Source organism: Ochotona curzoniae, unplaced genomic scaffold, assembly GCF_017591425.1.
Source record: "Ochotona curzoniae isolate NIBS_2020 unplaced genomic scaffold, NIBS_Ocur_1.0 contig_48, whole genome shotgun sequence".
Classification (NCBI taxonomy): domain Eukaryota; kingdom Metazoa; phylum Chordata; class Mammalia; order Lagomorpha; family Ochotonidae; genus Ochotona; species Ochotona curzoniae.
In genome coordinates, this window is record NW_024466391.1 from 1,015,023 (window position 1) to 1,027,665 (window position 12,643).

General features: G+C 59.0%; 1 protein-coding gene across 3 annotated transcripts; it reads left to right on the forward strand.

Annotated features, from left to right (window-relative positions):
* The first annotated feature begins 1,545 nt into the window (after positions 1 to 1,545).
* Positions 1,546 to 12,605, forward strand: NELFCD (negative elongation factor complex member C/D). 3 transcript variants are annotated; one of them, XM_040988222.1, is made up of 15 exons: positions 1,546 to 1,657; positions 5,920 to 6,035; positions 6,202 to 6,311; positions 6,991 to 7,100; positions 7,867 to 7,974; positions 8,398 to 8,550; positions 8,852 to 8,982; positions 9,489 to 9,654; positions 9,840 to 9,974; positions 10,344 to 10,483; positions 11,072 to 11,186; positions 11,462 to 11,557; positions 11,642 to 11,782; positions 12,078 to 12,207; positions 12,295 to 12,605. In XM_040988222.1, exons 1-15 carry the CDS (start codon positions 1,571 to 1,573, stop codon positions 12,327 to 12,329), a joined length of 1,773 nt encoding a protein of 590 aa, XP_040844156.1. In that variant the 5' UTR covers positions 1,546 to 1,570; the 3' UTR covers positions 12,330 to 12,605. The 3 variants fall into 3 exon arrangements, with proteins under 3 accessions (XP_040844156.1, XP_040844154.1, XP_040844155.1); XM_040988220.1 differs by having other exon boundaries at positions 1,559 to 1,657; positions 5,914 to 6,035; XM_040988221.1 differs by having other exon boundaries at positions 1,559 to 1,657; positions 5,917 to 6,035.
* Positions 12,606 to 12,643: the final 38 nt, after the last annotated feature.

Consider the following 12,643-nt stretch of genomic DNA (forward strand, 5'->3'; position numbering starts at 1 on the left):
ATCCAGATGTGAGGATACAATGCAATATGCATCTCTACTTCCACCTTGCAAGTGCCAGCATCCTATATGGGCACTGATGTGTGTCCTGGCTGCAGCACTTCTCAAACTCCCCTCGCCTCCATTGGGGCCATTTGGAGGGTGAATCAGCAGATGGAGAATCTTTCTGCTTCTCCTTCTCCCTGTACATCTGATCTGCTTTTCCAATAAAAATAAATAAAAGAGCAGGAAAAAAAAAGAGAGAGAGAGAGAGAACTCCAATGCTGTTGGCACAATTAGTTATGCCTACATTAATTTGCTCTTACTTCAATTCAAGCACCATTTTAATAAATTGAAGCAAAAACAAAAACCAACAGTGGTAGTTGAACAGCCGTCTCTTCTTCCCTGTGAAAATCAACCCGAACAAGCCGACCATCAATGTGAGCCAGTGTGGGACCCACTGCAGGCTGCCACCCCAAGGGCTTCCAAGGCCTTGCCACCTGAGTCCTCTGCTGGCACCCCATCTTATCCATCTCAGTCCATCTCATCCTGACCCTTCCCCACCTCGGGACTGCACCCCATCTCATAGCAGCTCCACTCCTCGCCACTTGCCCTCGCTCACCATGGACCTGACTCCCTGCAGGGATCTGGTCCTCTTGCGTGCCACATCCGGGTCCGCGCAGAGGCCTGCCTCGTGCCGTTCTGTCCCAAGCACACAGGCCTCGGCCCACAGTTCTGAGATGCCCTATCCAGGGCCTGGCCACGCTGCAGCCTTCATCGCCTGGCGTCCATCGCCTGGCGTCCATCGCCTGGCGTCCATCGCCTGGCGTCCATCGCCTGGCGTCCATCGCCTGGCGTCCATCGCCTGGCGTCCATCGCCTGGCGTCCATCGCCTGGCGTCCATCGCCTGGCGTCCATCGCCTGGCGTCCATCGCCTGGCGTCCGGCTGGCCTGCGAGGTCTTCACTCACCCCACCCTCACCTCTCGCTTACCTCGTCCACAAGCTCCCTCAGAGCGAGGCTCACTCGGGCCTGCTCGGGGAGTGAATGAAAGAAGGAACGCGGGAAAGGCAGGTCGCACAGTCCCTCTACCCTGGGGGGGCAGCCGCCATGGCCAGTGTCCTAGAATGTTCTTCCCGGTCCGGACCTGCCCGGCTGGGCCTGTGGTCGTCCCAGGTGCCTGTCCTCTACTCAGGAGGCTCGGGTGTAGGCGTCCCCTTGGAGGGCCGCTCCAAGCGCTTTCCCCGCGCCAAGTCAGGGCAGGTGTGTGGCCCGGCGGTGACCACACCCTGTGGCCCCGGACCCCGACTTCCCGCCACATGTGCCTGTCGCACAAGGGGAGCCATCTAGACGCAGCGGCCTTTAAGAGTGTCTGGGGAGCAGGTTTACATTTGAGTACTTTTTACCAACGGTAACGTTAGTGCAAACATTTCCGTGGGCCCGGGCGACTTGGCGCTCGAAACTTCCATCCCGACAGGGTTCCCCTCAGGCCCCGACCCGGAAGTCCGCAGGCCCCGCCCCCGGGCGCGCGTGCGCGCGCGTGCGCCCGAGCCGCCCCCTCCGCGCGCAGGCGCCGCGCTGGCTGGCGGGAGAGCATGGCGGGGGCCGGGCCGGGCGCCATCATGGACGAGGACTACTTCGCGAGCGCTGCCGAGTGGGGCGACGAGGCGGACGGCGGCCAGGTGAGCGGGGGCGCCGGCCGCCCCCCGACGAGGGTCGCCTGTCTCCCCGCCGCCGCCGAGCCCGCGCGGCGCCAGGTCCCGGGCGCGCGCCCCGTGTGCAAGCACCGCGCGCGGCCACCTGCCCGCCCCGTGCCCCGTGCCCCGCTGCCCGGCCTCCGCCCCTGGCTGGCGGGACACCGGGGCCGGGGGCGGGCTCTGACGGGCAGCCTGGCTGCCGGCCCAGCGCTGCTCAGCGGACCTGGGCGCGGTGTCCTGCAGTGCTGGGGCCCGGGACTCCCAGCCCCCAAAGCGGGGGGGATCGGGCCCGGAGGCGCACGTTGTTAAGCAAAAATAAAACTCAGAAAGTTCAAGGCAGCGTTGTGGGGAACAGCAGCGAGACTTTGGCTCTCTGTCCTGTGTTTACTGTTTTGTAAACCGAATTCTTGGAGCCCTCTTGGGGTGATTTCACCCATCCTTGCGCAGAAGGATAGCAACCTTGACCTTCTGGGTTTGGGGTGGAAGACAGGACACTCTTTTCTCCCTTGAAAAGGGGGCTTGAGAAGCCGGCCCGTTCATCCCGGACGCAGTCACCCCCTAAGACTTGCCTGGGCGCGTGATTTGGTCACCATGCCAGGCAGGGCCAGGAGCTCGGAGCCCCATGCCCACCTCCACCAGGGTGCGGGGTCCCAGGGCTCTGGCCGTCCTCCGCTGCTTTCCCAGGCCCCAGGCAGGGAGCTGCACAGGAAGCGGAGCGCGGGGCGGGTTTTCCTTTGTAACAGGAATTAAGTTCTTGGAAACTGGAATTCAAAGATGAGTTTATTTCGGTGCAAGATATTGAGCTCATATATACTTTTTCATCATAAATGTTTCTTTGAACTTTTTTTTTTCAAATACATTTATGTGAGAGGCAATTGACATAGAGATTGAAAGCGAGAGAGAGAGCTCTTCCATCCTGTGGCTCACTCCCTGAAAGCTGCCAGCAGTGAGGCCTGGGCCAGGCTGCAGCTGGGAGCCAGGGACTGGGCAGCAGGGTTTGTGTGCTGTGTCCCTGGAGCGCTGGGACTTGGGTGGCCGTTCTCATTCTGGGTCTGGTGCCGCAGCTGTGTGAGTGTTTTGCAGCTCCTCATGTACTCGCGTTTCAAAAACAGCTTGCACCGAAACGAGCTCATCCTTCCGTCGTGTTCGCTGCAGACTTGTAGAAACACCCGGAGTGCCTGAGGAATGGGGACTTTTAGAGAAACAGAGGCAGGGTGAGCTGAGCTCATTGAGCAGGGCCAGTGGTGGCAATGAGCGTTCAGGAGTAGATCTGCTGTGGTGTGGCTGCACGGGCTGGAGGCCTGCGTTGAGTATGGAGAGTCCGGTTGAACTCGCTGAGGGCTAAGGCCAGGAGCTTTGTCCTGCTTGGTCGCGCTCTGTACCTGCGATTGCGGGAAGTGCAGGCGGAGTGACTTTGGGGCCTGTGCAGGTTTCCAAAGGTAAAGGAAGGAGTGGGCTTCGAACCCTTGTCCCTTTCTTCCATTGTCGCATCCTCAAGCTGCTGACCACTGAGCAGGTCCAGGTGTGAGACGCAGTCTGTTGGGAGCTCGCTCGTGCTTGCTGCTCGAAGCATCTTGGGTACGCGCTGCGGCACTGTCGCATTGACTTGCACATCCTGCACTGCCCCTGGGGTGTGTCTGTCCTTGCCGCGTTCCACAGAGCCAGTCCCTCAGCTTATGTGGTTAGGACGAGCAGAGCCAGGCTGGGACCCCCCGGGAGAGCACGCCTCAGAGGATGGACCAGGTGTTCGCTTAACATTCACTTTGCTAGGTGAAGGGAGAGGAGGGAGAGGTGGCAGAAGTGTGGCCTGAGCTGGGTTCGGAGATGGGAAGCCCAGTGCTGTCCACTTGATACCAGACGGCGTGGATTCCTGCAGGCACAGGGTGTGTAAGCAGGTAGATTGGGGTGGCTGCAGCCTGCCGGAAGGCAAAGGTGCACGCGGAGTGAGGTGGGCTACGGCATGGGTGCTTCCTCCCTGGGAAGGAGGGCTGATACACGGCCTAGGGAGTGGTGTCAGCGCGGGAGATGGTTGGAAGGAAGGGGTGAGACGGACGGAGGGAATGTTGCTACTGCAGGCCTCCCCAGCACAAGATGGGGGAGGGCTGCGTGGAGAGCTGGGGGCTGGAAGTGGTAGGTCTTCATGATGGGCCGTGGCGGCGCCAGTGGGAGAGACCTGGCAGTTGCCTGCCTGGCTTCCGGGTCACAGGTGGCGAGGAAGTGACCCTGCCCTGGCCCAGAGGTGCTGTAGGTCCTTCTGAACATCCCTGTGGAAATGAGTCCGGGCTTGGAATACTTGGGGCTAGAGCTCACGGGAGAGCTGTCCCTGAGCAGCAGAGTAGCAGCAGTGTTGGTGTGACCCAGGGAAGGACAAGTTGGCACTGCAGAGTGAGTCGGGTCAAGTCCAACCTCAGGGTTTCCTTTGCAGGTCTGACGTCAGGGTGGACACCCACTCCGCCACAGCCTGCACAGAGAGCAACACGTTAGCATCTTAGTCCGGATGGGGGACCAATAGTTCAGGCTCTCATTGCTTCCTTCTAAGCACGGGGGAAAGCTGTTGTGAACAGTTCGTAGTAGAACAGGTGTGATTATGTCCCAGTAAAACTGTATTTACAAGAATAAGGGGTGGACTGGATTTGGTCCTGGGCCAATTCTTAGCCGGTGATGTTTCCAGCAGGTGGTCTCTGCTGCTAGTCTGTGAACTCCTTGGATGGGAAAAGCCAGGTCTTGTTGAATGTTTTCTTGGGTTCCCTGGGTAACAGTACCTGTGGTTAGGGTAACGGTATGTGAAGGCAGGGCAGGCCTGGGCCCATGCAGAGACCATCCTTACGTGGTGGTCAGCAGGTGCAGAGGCCTGCCCTGCCTGGAGGCTCCGTGACCTACCTGAACTTGTTTCTACCCGGATGGGCCTGGAAGCCCACCCAACAAGTTATGGGTCTTCCCTTTCTAGAAGTAAATAGACGCCTCCAGTGGGCACTTCCTTGCTGCTGTGTTGGAAAACACCAAGTGACGCAGGTGAAACAGCGTTAGCATCGGTCTGGGTGTCACTGGATGGCAGAGGTTATGCTTGGCTCTTCAATAATCAGCTTGTGGAATTGTCAGAATTCTCACAGGGTGGGAGTCGGTGTTATTATCTTCACTAAACAGGAGGAAACAGTCCTCAGGAGCCCATGACACGTGGGACTGTGGTCTAGTTCGTCTAGTTCGCCAGGGCACGGTGGTCTCACACTAGGTGTGACTTCAGGACCCCACACCCCTGCGCGCGTGCAGATGCACTTTTTTTTTTTTAGGTTTTAAAGTTATTTGAAAAGCTGGTGTGGCTGGGCGGTACGGTGTGAGAGGAAGGCAGAAATCTCCCGTCTGCTGCACTTCCCAAATGGGAGGAGTCAGGGCGCACCAGGACCCAGAATCCCAGCCTGTACTTGGCAGTACCAGTGCTGGAGCCATCGCCCTGTTTTCCAGGCGCATGAGCAGGAACTTGACCCAGAAGCAGAGCAGCCAGGACTAGAGTGGTGCTTTTCCAGGGAATACAGGCGTTCCAGATCGTAGCCTGACTTGTCACCACTCAGTTACAGCTCCCCAGATGCCATTCTCTTAGCAATTCATTACCCTTTAGCCCAGTTCATGAGCTTGTCATCAGAGTTGTAGAAAATAAAGTGTGTGGGATAGGTTGGAGAAGGGTAACATCTGCAGTGGGCCCGTGTGGTGGCAGTGTCCACAGACTGGGAGGTGTGGGCCCGTGTGGTGGCAGTGTCCACAGACTGAGTGTGGGCCTGTGTGGTGGCAGGGTCCACAGACTGGGAGGTGTGGGCCCGTGTGGTGGCAGTGTCCACAGACTGAGTGTGGGCCCGTGTGGTGGCAGGGTCCACAGACTGAGTGTGGGCCCGTGTGGTGGCAGTGTCCACAGACTGAGTGTGGGCCCGTGTGGTGGCAGTGTCCACAGACTGAATGTGGGCCCGTGTGGTGGCAGGGTCCACAGACTGGGAGATGTGGGCCCGTGTGGTGGCAGTGTCCACAGACTGAGTGTGGGCCCGTGTGGTGGCAGCGTCCACAGACTGGGAGGTGTGGGCCCGTGTGGTGGCAGTGTCCACAGACTGAGTGTGGGCCCGTGTGGTGGCAGTGTCCACAGACTGGGAGGTGTGGGCCCGTGTGGTGGCAGTGTCCACAGACTGGGAGGTGTGGGCCTGTGTGGTGGCAGCGTCCCGCTTGGAGGTGAGCTGACACCTGTGTCCTGGCCTTTGCAGCAGCAGCAGGAAGATGACTCCGGGGAGGGGGAGGATGACGCGGAGGTGCAGCAGGAATGCCTGCACAAGTTCTCCACCCGTGACTACATCATGGAGCCCTCCATCTTCAACACCCTGAAGAGGTAGGTGAGGTGTGGGGAAGGGCTCACAGGCCAGTAGGCGCAGGTCACCCCCGATGGTTCTGAAAGCAACCCAGAAAGAGTGACACTGGAGTGGGAGGTCACTGAGAGCCCCTTGCCTCGCCCTCGCCCCTCTGTGCTCAGCACGGCTGCTTCATTGCCTCCCCAGGTATTTCCAGGCAGGAGGGTCTCCAGAGAACGTCATCCAGCTGCTGTCAGAGAACTACACCGCCGTGGCCCAGACTGTCAACCTGCTGGCTGAGTGGCTCATCCAGACAGGTGTGCGGGGACAGCCTGGGCACTCAGGCTGCTGTCTGAAATACACCTGCTGAGATGGGAGCGTTTTTACCCATCTTTGTTTGACTCTTGCCTTTTGAGTCAAAATTGAGATCTATGGACAGCCTACAGATGTGATTCTCATGGAGCTGTTCCCTAAGTGTGCTGTGGAAGTGGGGGATTATTCGGTGCTTGTTTAGGGTGTCCTTGTCACTGGCTGTGATTATGGCTTTCGGCTGATGTGATCCCAGTAGATCCACTGAACTGGTGCTGATGACATCAGGGGAGCAAATCTTGTCTGGGAGCAGTGACTGGCTGCTGTGTGGGTACCTGAGCCCGAGTTGTGCCTTGTGCTTGGCACCTGCTTGCCTCTGGGCAGGGCTGTGTGTTCATCCTCCCTGCTGTCCAGTTCAGCGTCTGCCCTTGTCCTCAGGGAGCTTGTGGGGATGCCGCCCCTTCCCTGTGGACAGGTGCTGCCTTCGGGCTCAGTGTGGATACAGGCAGTAACTGTTGCCGGGCAGTCCGGACCCACACTGGTCTCAGTGGGAGACGCAGGTCTGTGATCCGTGCTTGTACGTGCTTCCCGTATACCTGGTGTATACCTGGTATACCTGACGTCTGCTCGGGCAATCCACTGAGGGGGAGGCTGCCAGTGCCCACCTGTTGCTGCCGTTTCTTTCAGGTGTTGAGCCAATGCAAGTTCAGGAAACTGTGGAAAACCACTTGAAGAGTTTATTGATCAAACATTTTGACCCCCGTAAAGCAGATTCCATTTTTACTGAAGAAGGCGAGGTGAGGAATATTCCTCCTCCATTTCCCGCTAGTTCCCCAGGTGTTTTGCTGGTTGTAGGTGTGCGGTGTGGTGTGGCCTGTCGTGGGAGCTGCATGCGTGGGTACTGCAGCTGTAGTGGGAGAGGGCTCGTGTGGGGTCAGAGCAGCCGGCTAAGTGCTGTCCTTGGTGCAGGGGACACACATTCTGGGGGGATGGGCCTGTGTGTGTCCTGAGATGAGCAGTGCTGAAGAGGACAGTGGGGGGAGATGGGAAGGACTGGGGGAGACGGACGCAGGTCCCGAGCCTTGAAGGCCAGGGGAGCCTCTGGCTGCAGCGCCTGTGGCAGTTAGTTGTCTGGCCGCAGTTGCCACATCTCGCCAGATAGAATCCTCTGGAGCCTGCTGTGCTCGGTCACTGGCCAGTAGCCATGGGGAGCCTGGCCGTGGCCCATTGGAGCAGTGGGGTCCCAGTGCAGCCCGTGGCGCCCAAGTGAGACAGCAGGAGGCTGAGCGATGATTTTGTGACATATGAAAGGTCGAACTGCCTGAGTTGAGAACCCCGCCCTGGGCAGGCAGCCTGCGTGGTCTGAGCATGCTGGTGTGGTTCAGCCGCGCGGTACACGTGTGTCCAGGGGCTCTCCTGCTCTTGGCATCTGTGTCGCTGTGACCATGCCTGGTCTACTTCCTGTGGTGCAAGACACTCCCGGCTGGAGCTAGAATGTCCTGGGATGTGTGTGGCAGGCACTGCCTGAGCTCACAGCAGGCCTCTCCTTGCTGTTGGCCACAGACCCCAGCCTGGCTGGAGCAAATGATCGCTCACACCACATGGAGGGACCTCTTCTACAAACTGGCTGAAGCCCACCCGGACTGCCTGATGCTCAACTTTACTGTGAAGGTAGGAGAGTTCTGGAGCTGTCCGGGACAGTCCTGCGGGAGGGCGAGCCCGGCCCTGTGGAAGGCCCTCCCTAGTCTTCCCTGTGAAGTGCTGCACTGCTGTGTAGTGTAAGTGTAGAGAGCATCTGTGTGTGTGCGCGCCTTGGTGTTCCGTGTGCTGGCCTCTCAGCAGGGATACCCTCATGGTGTCCTCACAGCATCCTGCATACTAACAGCGTAGAACCCAACTTGGGGACCCTTTTGCCCTGGCAGGCAAACAGCCCAAGGTGGGGGCTGAGCCTGGGCCGTCGGCCTGGGTGGCTGCTGGTGATCACCTGAGGCCAGGCTACGTGTGTTTTGTTTACCACATGCACTGCCAAGCCCTGCGTGGGTGCCATGTGGAGTAGCTTGTGCACCACCTTGACTTCCTGTGTTTATGTGGCAGCTCATTTCGGACGCAGGGTACCAGGGGGAGATCACCAGCGTGTCCACGGCATGCCAGCAGCTGGAGGTGTTCTCCAGAGTCCTTCGCACCTCACTTGCTACGATTTTAGATGGAGGAGAAGAAAACCTGGAGAAAAACCTCCCTGAGTTTGCCGTGAGTCCCGGGAGCAGGGGCTGTTTGGGGTCTGGGTTTGGCCTACCTCCCTGTGTTTGCAGTGTAAGACCCAGGAGCCCCTCTGTTCTACTGTGCCAGGACAGGGTGACTCAAAACCCAGTGACTGTCGTGGGCTAAGTGTCGAGTCCATTCTAAGTGATTCTCCACTGGTGTTTGCCGGAGTGCGGGTTAGCGGGTGCCCTGCTGGAGAGTTCCTGCCCTGGCTGGGACCCAAGAGTTGCCTGGTTGCCTGGCCAGTGCTGTGAGAGTGAAGGCCACTCTTGTCTCTTCCCTCTTCCAGAAGATGGTGTGCCACGGGGAACACACTTACTTGTTTGCCCAGGCCATGATGTCGGTGCTGGCACAGGAGGAGCAGGGCGGCTCTGCCGTGCGCAGGATCGCTCAGGAAGTCCAGCGCTTCGCCCAGGAGAAGTACGGCTCTGTCTTTGACTGTTCCGTTACTCCCAGCTCCCCAGCGCCCACCCCAGCCCGCTCGAGTTGCATGGCCAAAGCTTCCAGCTCCTTCTGTGGTACCAGGCTAAGCTCTTTATCCAGTGGGCGTGGGTGAAAATCTTGTGAGGTTCTTGATGGTTTTCTGTCCCCTGTGTTATCAAATGTGAGGACTCATCAGTGTCAGGTTAGGTTGTAGACTTGAACTGGTTGTTCAGAAATTGTTCCGTGGTAGCCCCATATCTCACAGAAGGAATTAGCTCTTCTTAACTTTCTTCTGCTGGCAGACTCTGAGTGGGGTCCGGAGACCGAGTCTGCAGTGTGTAGTTGCGTCATGCTTGCCCAGTCTTCCCTAAGGTGGCTTGCATGGGTCAGTCATGGCCATGAAGGACAGGACTGAACAGGGCCGGGTCCCAGCAGGGCAGGGTGCTCAGCGTAGGACAGGGGAGCCACCGTGCTAACGAGAGGCCGTGTGTTTTTCCATCCAGAGGCCACGATGCCAGTCAGATCACACTGGCCTTGGGCACAGCAGCCTCCTACCCCCGGGCCTGCCAGGCTCTGGGGGCCATGCTGTCCAAGGGGGCCCTGAATCCTGCCGACATCACAGTCCTCTTCAAGATGTTCACCAGCATGGACCCTCCGCCCGTGGAACTCGTAAGTCACTTCTGATTTTACAGTTAGAGGGGACACCGGTGCCCATCAGCAGGGTCAGTTCTGAGAGGCCCGAAAGTGTTCTGATCCCGTCAAGTGGGTGAATGAAGAAGTTCCCACCCTCTCATATGCTGTGGTGTGGAGCTCCGTGGGGGTGGGGTCATCCTGTTCCTGCTGTGTCTCCTCAGATCCGGGTACCAGCGTTCCTGGACCTGTTCATGCAGTCCCTCTTCAAGCCAGGGGCTCGGATCAACCAGGACCACAAGCACAAATACATCCAGATCTTGGCTTACGCGGCCAGTGTGGTGGAGACTTGGAAGAAGGTGCCATGGGGTCCAGGGCGTGTGGGCCCAGGGCGGGACGACGCGAGCCCTCCAGGGGGTGCAGGGGGTGTGGACTTGGGGGAGATGCCCGTGCTGTGCTGTGTGACTGGGGACGTCACGCTGTGGAAACCCTCGAGCCTGCCTGGTGTCACCAGCTTCTGTCACTGCACAGAAGGCATCTCAGATTTGTGCAAACTGCGATGGGGGGATGACCAAAGGAGTGAGGTGGATCCCCTCAGGCCAAGGCGAGTGCCTCTGAGCCCCGGGGGACTGCGAGGGCAGATGGTTTGCAGGGAGAAGCGACCAGGGCCACCTCCGGGACAGCAGGGCTGGCGCCTGGTCTGCATCTCCCCAACTCTGTGCTTGCAGAACAAGCGGGTGAGCATCAACAAGGACGAGCTGAAGTCCACGTCGAAGGCCGTGGAGACGGTGCACAACCTGTGCTGCAACGAGAACAAGGGCGCCTCGGAGCTCGTGGCCGAGCTGAGCACACTGTACCAGTGCATCCGGTGCGAGGGCACCCCGCTCACGCTCACATAGCCCACAGCCCGGGGACACACAGTCGTTTTCTTTTCTTTTTAAACTGTATATGGAGAACTTCCAACAGTGTTAGCAGGCTGGTAACGTTTGGGGGGTATCTGGTAAATTTTACCACCAAATGTAATCAGTAAAACGAAATGGCACAGGAAGACAAGCCAGGGTGGCAGGCCTGGTTGTTGTGCACACAGACTGCAGGCGGGAGGTGGCCTGTACACGGGCCGTCCTGTGGGTACAGCTGGCCCGCCGGCGGGTGTCCTCTTAGGCCTCAGGTCTGTCTCCAGCTGGCTTGCACTAGGCACGGAGACCAGGGAGGCAGACTCCTGAGGCAAGCGTGTGTCTGGGCCACCCCACTCGCCAAGGCTGTGTCCTCTGGGGTGAGCAGCGGGTCGGCTGTCTGTGAGCTGCTGCCCTGGCAGCCCGCGGGCACTCAGAGGAGACTGCTGGCCGAGCAGACAGGCAGGCCTGAATGCGGGGCACGTCAAGCACCCTGGCCTGGCCATGCTTTTCCTGTGCACCATGCTCTGTTTACAGGAAGTGCTCTGCTCTGCTGCCTGCAGGTTTCCAGTCGTGGCCATGGGTGTGCTGAAGTGGGTGGACTGGACCGTGTCAGAACCAAGGTACTTCCAGCTGCAGACCGACCATACTCCGGTGCACCTGGCACTGCTAGACGAGGTGAGGGGGCCACAGAGCGTGGCTGCGAGGCACTCAGGGTGTATGGGTGCACCCCGCGGCCCTTCAGCGAGTTGGGGGTGTGTGTCGCAGTGCTAGCTGTTGAGCAGCTTTGTCCCATGGGGGTCTGCTTCATGGACCGCACCTCCCAGGCCTCGGTTCTTTTCAGGTAGACGGGCAGGGGTGACACAGGGGCTGGCTGGTCTGGTCCCAGCACCCAGGGTGAGCCCTGCGAGCTGCCCACCCTGCTGAGCACCGTCCCTCTGGCCTGTTTGCAGATCAGCACCTGTCACCAGCTCCTGCACCCCCAGGTGCTCCAGCTGCTGGTGAAGCTCTTTGAGACGGAGCACTCCCAGCTGGACGTGATGGAGCAGGTACGTGCCCCTCCCCGGCCGTGCTGGGTCGTTGTAACCCGTGCTAACCCGTGCTCACTGCTGTCTCTGCCTGCTCTGCTCCAGCTTGAGTTAAAGAAGACCCTGCTGGACAGGATGGTCCACCTGCTGAGTCGAGGTTATGTACTTCCTGTTGTCAGTTACATCCGAAAGTGTCTGGAGAAGCTGGACACTGACATTTCACTCATTCGCTATTTTGTCACTGAGGTCAGCAACACACCGTCGGTCTCCCGCCGTTTCCTCCCGTGACACTGGCCGTGCCCTCCTGGGCTCAGTCTCGTTGGTCTGTCCCGTGCACAGAGGCTGTGCTTTCTGATCATCCTGGTGATGGCAGTGCCATCTGGTGTGGCTGGGGGAACTGTGTCGTGTGTCTGACCCATCTCACCAGCCTGAGTCTTGGTGCTGGGATGGGTATGGTCACGGGGAGGCGGGCTGGGGGCTGCCTCCCTGCCTGCCGTGGCACCTGCTGCTGACGCAGGAGCAAGCCCGAGCTCTCACGCAGGTTCTGGACGTCATCGCTCCTCCGTACACCTCTGACTTTGTGCAGCTTTTCCTGCCCATCCTGGAGAACGACAGCATCGCCGGCACCATTAAAACAGAAGGCGAACATGACCCCGTGACAGAGTTCATAGGTGAGGCCGGTGCGGAGCTCCCGGCTGCTTCAGCCAGCCTCATGTTCATTTCCTGTCTCTACCCAGTGACTCTACCTTGCTTTGCAGCCCACTGCAAATCCAACTTCATCATGGTGAACTGAGGGTTGGGACGCCCCTGCAGAGCTGGGGAAGCCTCCGGAAACAGGCGGCTGTGCGGGGAGGACACGGCTGGCTTCACGGCAGCAGAGAGCGGAAAGCGGCTGCCCCAGCCCTGTGCGCAGCAGGACCCCCAGTCCCTGTTGGAATGGCCAGCACGCAGCCCTAAGGGGTGGGAATGCAAAGTGAGAGGATTCCTGAACTGCTTTCGAGGTGAACTGTTAGTTGATGATGTGCTGTAATTGTTTTAATTTACTAGAATAATAAAGTTTTTAAGAAGCCAGGCTGTGTTGGGCAGTGTGGATCCCGACATTCCAGT

Bases quoted from the DNA above. Each gene is read 5' to 3' on its own strand.
- NELFCD (XM_040988220.1), top strand. From the start codon at position 1,571: ATGGCGGGGGCCGGGCCGGGCGCCATCATGGACGAGGACTACTTCGCG. The intron at 6,036-6,201 runs GTAGGTGAGGTG...TTGCCTCCCCAG, and splicing joins ATCTTCAACACCCTGAAGAG to GTATTTCCAGGCAGGAGGGT. The intron at 6,312-6,990 runs GTGTGCGGGGAC...CGTTTCTTTCAG, and splicing joins TGAGTGGCTCATCCAGACAG to GTGTTGAGCCAATGCAAGTT.